The 8,597-nt window shown below is 58.8% G+C and overlaps 1 protein-coding gene across 1 annotated transcript; it reads right to left on the reverse strand.

Annotated features, from left to right (window-relative positions):
- Nucleotides 1-2,416: 2,416 nt before the first annotated feature.
- On the reverse strand, nt 2,417-3,612 carry GSX1 (GS homeobox 1). The gene is made up of 2 exons (XM_074931971.1): nt 3,225-3,612; nt 2,417-2,772 (listed from the first exon to the last, which is right to left on the reverse strand). The coding sequence occupies exons 1-2, from the start codon at nt 3,610-3,612 to the stop codon at nt 2,417-2,419; spliced, it is 744 nt and encodes a 247-aa protein (XP_074788072.1).
- Nucleotides 3,613-8,597: the final 4,985 nt, after the last annotated feature.

Consider the following 8,597-nt stretch of genomic DNA (forward strand, 5'->3'; position numbering starts at 1 on the left):
TTTATTTTGCAGTGACTTTTCAAAGCAAGTCTGGTAAATGTGGGCAGGAAGAGAGGCTAAGGCTGGTGAGGCTGCAGGGCCCTGCTGAGCCAATTAGGGTCCCCTGAGTGGTCTTTCCTGTTGGAACTGGGCCACTGGGGAAGGACACACAGGGAACATCACGGGGCCAAGCACAAGGCAAGACTGACTGACTCATAGCAAGGTCAGGTTTTGATCTCTCATCTGTCAAGTTCATCCACAACAGCCATGGGAAAAGGAGCCAGAATGATGCTGCCCACAGTATATCGAGAGGAGAGAGAGGGAGAGGGAGAGGGAGAGGGAGAGGGGAGGAAGAGGAGAGGAGAGGAGAGGAGAGGAGAGGAGAGGAGAGGAGAGGAGAGGAGAGGAGAGGAGAGGAGAGGAGAGGAGAGGAGAGGAGAGGAGAGGAGAGGAGAGGAGAGGAGAGGAGAGGAGAGGAGAGGAGAGGAGAGGAGAGGAGAGGAGGTCCACAGTGCACGGTGGTCTACAGGGTCGTGCTCTCTGCTCACCCGTGGGATGGAGCCTGTGGGTGTCCCGGTCCCACAGCTATGAAAAGACCTGCGGGAACGTGAGAAAGGCAGAGTGTGACACGTTCGTTTGAGGCTGTCCCGGCAGTAGTATTTTTACCAGCTCTGCCTTCACCCTCGGTGCCCGGGGATCCCAAGCGCACAGCTCCCCACGCCGAGCTCAGCCCGTGTGCGGAGCCGCAAGGACCTTTTCCACGGAGATTTCCTGGGGCGGACGATATCTCGGTTCCTGGCTCTTCCCGGTGGTCTCGACTATTTCAGACCGGTTCCGGGATGAAAAGCAGGTCCCGTCCTGGTGCGGGCAGGGACCGACGGCAGCCCAGGGACCCAAGCACGTTTCCCAGGCTGCAGGACATGAAACCCGCGGGGCCAGGCGGTGCAGCTCAGCGGCCCCGCGGGGACACCCGGAGCACCGGCTGCCGGTGCAGGGCCGGCCGCTGCGGGCCACCGGAGAGCGCATCCCGGTGAGCCCGAGGGGAGCGGAGGTCCCCGCACAAAGGGCCTTTCCTTGTGCAAACGGAGCGGCGGCGGGAGCGCGGGGCCCCGGGGGTTCCGCACCTTCGGGGGGCACATGCGGGTCCGGCACCGCCGTATCCGGGACCCCGGGGACTGAGGGACCCGATGGCTGTTCTTTCGCCAAGGCTCCCCACAGCGAAGCCGCGCGTAAAAACGGGCGCGCTGCTTCCCCGACGGCAAAGCGGAGCTGCCGGAGCCCGGTGGCGGTGCAGGCGGGAGCCCCAGCAGGGCCGACACCGGCACCGGCACCGGCGGGTGAGCGGGAGGCTGAGTCCGTCCTTTCCGTGTAGCGGCTGTGGGCACCTGGAGAGAGGACCCGAGCCCAGCCGCCAGCCGGGTGTCGGCATTCACCTATAGCCGTACCTATAGGTGTGTGTCTCTCTCTCCCGCAGACTTGCGAATGAGAAGGGTGGCGTGATGGGAAGGGAAAGGCGTCCAGCTCAGCCGGGCTCCAGACAGACCTTTAGCTTCGCGGGAAGGACCGAGACAGCCCCCGGGACGGGGCAGGGCTCCCCCGCACCCCGTACCTTCAGCGCGGTCCGGAGAAAGGAAAAGTGTCGGCCAGCTGCGCTCGCCGGGGCGGGCGAGTCCCGGTCCCGATGCCGGGCTACGGCGGAGAGGGGTGGAGAGGGACGGTGCTGCCGGGGCACGCCTGCGGACACCGAGCGGCTGCTTTCTACGTGAAGGGAAGGAAATAAACCACCAACGAGCTTTTATTGTTATCAACGTCATTATTATCATCGCCATCGCCGTTTCTCTGCACATAAATAAATAAATAAATATCTCCCGGCGCGGGGGGGGGGGGGGGGGGGGGGGAAGAGGGACGGATACAACCACAGCTGCGCGCCGACAGCGACAAAGTCAAAATAAAATCGAGAAAATTTTTTGAAATTAAAAAACAAAACAAAATAAAACAAAACACACAAAAACCAAACAGTCCCCGACCTTCCCCGTCCGCCCGCTTTCAGACACCACCGAGTTACCGGGGGAGCCCCGGACAGCATCCCTCCGGGAGGCCAGCACCACCCGCCGCCGCGCAGCATCCGCGCCTGTGCGCGGAGATGTCTGTGAGAAGCCTCCCGGGCCCGGGGCTGCGTCTGCGGGGAGACAAGTGAGACAGGACTACAGGGGTACGCCTGGGGTCCTAGGGAGCCGTTTATTTACAACAGGGCGCACGGACACCCGCCCCGTGGGCCGGAGGACGGTCTAGAAAGGCGAGAAAGTCTTTCGTAAATTACACAGATTATACAAAACGGTATAAAATCCTTCGGCTGCATCTCAGCACCGGAGCAGGCAGGACTCCCGCTCCTGCTCTCGCTGCAGTTCCTGGGGAGCCGGGGTGGGCGTGCGGAGGGCTAGGGGGTGACTGCGAGGCCTCTGTCGTCCTTCCCAGAGGAGGACGGAGACATGCGCAAGTCCTCGTCGTCTTCCGAGCACTTGGTGGTGGAAAGGGACGAGCATTTGCAGCTGTGGCCGCCCCCCCCGCCCCGGTGGGAGCTGCTTTTGCCTTCTTTCTTGTGCTTGACCCGTCGGTTCTGGAACCAGATCTTCACCTGCTTCTCGGAGAGGTTCAGGTAGGTGGCGATCTCGATTCGCCGCAGCCGGGAGAGGTACATGTTGGAGGCGAACTCCCTCTCCAGCTCCAGGAGCTGCGTGCTGGTGAAGGCGGTGCGCATCCGTTTGCTGCTGGGCAGCTGGCTGGACGTGCTGTCTGCGGAGCGGAGCGCAGCGTCAGGACCTGCCGGGCCCGCCACCGCCCGCCCCGCAAGCACCGAGCACCCGCCGGTCCTCGCCGAGCCCCCCCCCGCCCGCTCTGCGGAGCCGCACCCCGCCCTCCCCTGCGCGGGGGACGGCGAACCGGCGAGCGGCTGCCTGGCCGGAGCCCGAGCTCACGGGGTGCGGGGCCGCCTCCCGCCCCGTTCCCACCGCCCGGCCCGGAGGCTCGGCGGGCAGCAGCGGGGCTTCCCCTGCGCGTCCCCCGCGGCACCGGCAGCGAGAGGTGCCGGGACTCCCCGTCCGGCCTGCGGGCGCTGGGCAGGGACCCCCCCGCCCCACGTGCCGTCGGCTGGGCCCTGCCCCTCCCGGGGACCCCCGGCACCTGCCCGCAGCCGCGGCCGTCAGCATGCAGGCGTCCCCCCGCCCGCCCACTCGTGCCACCCTTACCCACGGAGATGCAGTGGAACTGCCGGGGGTCGGGCAGCGGGTAGGCGCCCTGGTAGAGCGCCGGTGCGTGCCCGACGCTGACGGCGGAGACGGAGTGCTGCTGGCGGGCCAGGGGCGAGTGGCAGTACTGGGAGCCGAAGGGGGGGAAGGAGGCCTTGATGAGGGGGATGGCGGGCGGCGGCGGGTGCAGCTGGGAGGCGGTGACACAGAGCGGGCAGACGCAGAGCAGCCCGGCCTTGCGAGCGTGGCAGGCGCCGGCCGGCAGCGCGGGCAGCGGGTGCGACGGGTGCACGGCGTAGGGGAAGAGCGGCGGCGGCGGGCTGCCCTCCCCCTTCTTCTCGCCCGCCTCCCGCAGCACCAGCGAGTCCACCAGGAAGGAGCGCGGCATGGCCCCGCGCAGCGCCCGCGCAGCGCCCGCGCAGCACCCGCGCAGCGCCGCTGGCCAGCCCGAGTGGTGCTGAACGGCGCCCGCCCGCCCGCTTTAAATAGCGCCCGCGCCATGTGATGGCGGCGCCGGGGCGCTCAATAGGCTTTCTGTGCCTCTTCTCTTGGCATTCACGCCGCACGCTCCCTCATTATTTCCCTTGTTAACTAAATGAACTGCATAATGTACTCTATTCTTGTCGACCCCACCCACGCCGTAGCAGGCGGCCTCTCCCCTCCTCTCCCTTTGGCGGGGTTATTTTCTCATTCTCTCGCGATTTAATATTCTTTTCTTTCTCTTTATCGCTCTCCTTCGCTTTCAGCGCAGCTTTCAGCCCGCTCCCCCTTGTTTATTTTGCCGGCTGCAGCCGCGGTCTCCGCCGGCGCCAGCTTCCCCTGCCAGCCCCCCGGCGCCTTTCCCACCTGTGGCACCAGGTCGGCCCCCCAGCCCCGCCGGCCCCTCTCTCGCCCCTCGCCGCCGGGCTGCCCGGTGCCCGTTGCCGGCGCCCGCCGCCGGCCCCAGCCCAACTCCGCGTCTTTGTTCCCAGCCCGATGCCGGGACGAGCCGCTTATCGCCGTCTCCGCCGTCGGGCGAAAACCCCCGGCCACCGAGATGTGCCAGCCCGGTCCTCCGCCGGCAGCCGCGCCCGCCCGCTCCCTGCGTGGGCGCCGGGACGCGGGTAACGGCCGGGGAGCGCCGCAGGCAGCGCGGGGTGCGCGGGTGCGGGCATGGAAACCCCGACACGCGGAACGCCGCTCCGTGCCGGCGGTGCCCGCGGCAGCGCCTGAGCGGAGGGAGAAGAGGTGCTCGGCGCGCCCCGCACAGAGCTCTTTATACCGGCCCCTCTGCCCGGTTTTAGCGGTAACACCCGGCATCGCACCGTCGCACCCCACGTGCGCCGGCCCCGGCCCCGGCCCCGCACCGCCGCTCCGCGCCGCGCACGAGTGCGCCGGGAAGTCCCTGGCTCTGCGGGCACCGCCGGGGAAACGGCTTATTTCTCCCCTACAATGAGTCTGAGCTTTAACACCCCGGCGGAGTCTGGATTTCTTAGCACAGGGATCTGCAAAACTTCCCGCCGCGTCCAAAGCGAATTTCTGCGCGTTCGTCTGAGCTAACGCGCACCGGCGCTTCCCCGCGCAGCAGCACGCCGGCCGCGCAGGAGCTCTCGGCGCTGGGCTCCCGGGAGCTTGTGATTTTGTAGGTGAATAAGGAACGTTAACAAATAAGGAAAAAAAAAAAGTTCATCGGGATACATTTTCTTCTCTGATCTTCCCGTTTAATATACGGGAAAAAAGACAAACGCATCCGCCGACGCCCGTCAAAATGTGGGGAGATTTCTCCCTACAGTAACCTGCCCGCCTCAAAACCGAATGCACTTTTTTTAAATGAAGGGAAGGAAAAGCCTCGAAAGCAGTGTACTCCCGTGCCTCTGGCTTGTGCGGAGGCTGGCTTTGCCTGCAGTCGCATTTCTCGCTGAAATCTATGGGAGTTTTGCCGAGATAGTGTTGATGCCCGAGCCTAGAAATGTGCATATGTGCACAAATAAATGGCGAAATATACAGAGCGAACAAAAACGAATGCTAGGTAAAAACTCAGTCCCGCAATGATTTAGAAAGGATTTCCAAGTGTCCTTTCCCTGAAAGCGTTAATGGGCTCTGGATTTTTTGTTTTGTTTATAAGGAACTGGTAATTTAAAACATTTTCCGCAGGAGCTGGCGCTCGGGCAGGGGCATCTCTCCCCGCTGAGAAGTGGCCAGCCACCGAGGGGGGGTTACTCAGCCTCAGCCCGAGGGATTCCCGCTGCCCAGGGGCTGAACCCCAGGGCTGCGAGCCGCAGGGAGGCAAAGGGTTAACAGCTCCTGAATGCACACCAAGCCCAAAGCTACTGGGAAAGAATATCCAAAAAAATAACTAGTTTTTTTTTCCAGCCGCTGGACCTTATTGAATGTCATTGAAGAAAGTTTTGAATGCCAGATAAAGAGAGGCGAATTAAAGTGTGTGACAGCAGAGGATAAGCAAACACAAAGAGAACTCTGTCACACTTTGGGCAAAATCCGTGGGCTTTTTACCAAGCCTCTTCGCTATGATTGAATTAAGTAATAGGAAAACATTTTCTTTCAGTTTAGAGCCATTAGACAAAAACTTCAAAGCGAATAACACTTTTTAATGTGCAGCCCAACAATGGAATCTGTTTTGTGCTGAAATGTTTAAATGGTTTGTTGTGCAACTGTGGTCTGAAATAACCCAGACTGCAGCAAAATAGCATCCTTCAGGCCGTTTTACGAGCTCTTGAAACTAGCACAGACCTTTAATCCCAGCGCTTTAAACTAGCCTCCCCTGTCTTTTTTTTTTTTTTTTCCCTCCCCACACACACACTTTTTTTTTTTTTTTAAATAGGGGAAATTCGCCTTGCATGTTTGCTATCTCGACGCGTTCGCCGCTAAACGAAAACGGCACCGGGAGCGGGGGAGAGACAGCGCCGAGGGGTACGCGCTGCAGGCGGAGCGGGGGGCGCGGGGGGACCCTCCCCGGGGCTGCGGGGTGGCCCCCGCCAGGACCTGCCCCTGCCTGCGCGGCCGCCCTCCCCGCCCGCCCGCCCGCTCCGCCGCCCGCCGCCGGGCTGCCCCGGCCCCGCGGGGGGTCCTGCCGGGACCCGAGCGGCGGTGCCGCCGCGAAGGGCCGGCGCTTGGGCTCCGAGGGACGGAAGTGACCGGTGGTGGGTGCTCCCCCCGGCGCGCCCTGCACCCGCTGTCACACCCCCCGCAGACGGGGACGGGGGGTGGGAGGCGTCAGGTTGCGCATCAGCTGGGGGGGCCCTCAGGGACGGGGGCTCAGGTGCCGCTGCGGGGGTTGAAGGGGAGAGAGGGCAAAAGCGTTAGCACGGACTGAGGTGTGTCTTCCCCCTCGGGGGCCGGGGGGCTATGCCACCGCTGCCTGCGAGGGGAGGAGGTGTCACACTGCCACTGCCTGGGGACAGCTGTACGGACATGGGCTGGAAAGAGGTCCCTCACCATTTGGAGGGACCAGCCATTGCCTTTTGTGACGAGGCCCTCACTCTCCGGGGGAGTTGCCGTTAATATCTGGGGGTAGGAGGCGACACACACCATCAGTCCCTAAGGAGAATGTGGAGAGGTGCATCGATTTGTGGGTGTGGGGGGGAGGGATGGAATCCTGCTGGGGTGGGACAGAACACTATTTCCAAGGAAACCACGTCCTTGGTAGGTCAGATGATTTGTGGGTGACGGTAATATTCCTCAGCCTAGCCCAAGAAATTATTTTCTAACGGCAAATAACAAAACGTAAATGAAAGCCAATACTGACCCACAAGCCACACTGTGTGGTGTTTTGTCCAAAGAATGTGCGTTTTTACACTGGACAAACACACCCACGAGCAAGCCCGTAAGGTACTTCTGCACCCCTTTAATTAACTTGTCCACAGACTGAATCCGAGTTTACATGAGTGACCAGAAATACATTTTTTAAAAATCACTGCTTTATCAACAAAATTGACTTTTATGAGTGCTGCACTTTCCTCATTGGTCTCTTGCTTCATTGAATAGGATTAACTGCATGAACAGATATCCAAAACATGTTATTTGGAGCTTCTGATTCAAACTGTACTTTATACAGAATGAATGCTTCCTCATGGGCTTGTCTTGCACACTGACACAACAGTGCCTGCGTGACCAGCCGGTTTTGCAGTGTTTATTTCCACAGCATCTCAGAGGAGAGGTAGAGAAAGCTCTGTTCTGCTGATGGATCACAGGGCGAAGTGATGAGGGCTGGTATCTATCTGAGACCAGCAGAAGATGATGCTTGTGGAGTGTTTGTGTCATTCTATGTTTATGTGAAGCTCGGTGTCCGAAAACTGCAGTGTATGTCTTGTGCACTGATTTGGGTCAAATGCTGGAAGCGGTTGGCACCCACAAAGCCAGGGTTCAGGAAAGGGAAGCAGTCAGTGAATCAGTGAGAAAAACACAGGTATTGACTGTCTGCAGAAAAAAAATTAAAAAAAATAAATCATGTACTCATTGAGTTACATTGCACTGTATGTGGATACCATCAGAGAAGCAGAAATAAAACCCAGTCTGAACACAGGCCACATGACACCAGACCAGAAGCCTATCTACAGACTGAACTCTGCAATGGCGGCTGTAGTGCAAATCTAAGGAAGTCTATTGGAAAAGGACAAGTGTAGAGGGATCCTTCTGTGGTTTACTCCTGGCGTCCAGTGATCTACAATGCAAGGGCTTCCAGAAACATAGGTAATATGTTTGTGCTTAATTCCATTTCTTCTAAAATAAAGGTAAAACCACAGGTTTCTTCGTCATGAAGTTGCCCTATGTTTTCCTTCATCTCTTGTCTTATCTATCAATTCATTCCAAATTTATCACTGTATAGATGTGGTTGCCTACCAGCAATGACCTTCACCATGCAGCCCTGATACATTTCCATCCAGTTTCATCTAGTTTCCATCGCAAGCTGTCAAGACAGTAATTAATCCATGCTAGTAAAACCTGTGCCACGGAAGGACCAAATCAAAGCTTCTTGTTTCCAGGACCTGTATTTTTTTTCCTTTGATCACTTTCAACAGCAGATATCTAAGGTAAGAGATTTGCCATTTAGCTTTTCTTCAGGCTTGTTGCTTTCTAATAGGGTGTGTCTATAAGGGAATCCTGTAATCATCTTTGAAGACAGTTTGCTGCTCTGTTTCTCCTCCTTGATTTGACCTTTCACTCAGGAGGAGGTGTCAAAGAAGTAGTTGGACATAAATGTGAAAAAGTAACAGGGAAAGTAAGAACATGTGAAATACACAATTTAAGATAGTCTTTTGCTTTTATAGAGAGACCACATTTCAAATTGTTAGTGACCTTGTAAGACAAAAAGTCACACAGGATGGACAAGTCCTTGAGAATAATGAAGACAAGGAATTGCAAAAAGGAGCTGGC

The sequence above is a fragment of the Athene noctua genome, chromosome 1 (genome assembly GCF_965140245.1).
Source record: "Athene noctua chromosome 1, bAthNoc1.hap1.1, whole genome shotgun sequence".
In the NCBI taxonomy this organism is placed as follows: Eukaryota; Metazoa; Chordata; class Aves; order Strigiformes; family Strigidae; genus Athene; species Athene noctua.

What these genes read in the sequence shown, in the direction of transcription:
- GSX1 (XM_074931971.1), bottom strand. Translation starts at nt 3,612, where the DNA reads ATGCCGCGCTCCTTCCTGGTGGACTCGCTGGTGCTGCGGGAGGCGGGC. An exon ending in GTTCCACTGCATCTCCGTGG is followed by an intron (nt 2,773 to 3,224) that starts GTAAGGGTGGCA and finishes TCCGCTCCGCAG; the next exon opens with ACAGCACGTCCAGCCAGCTG.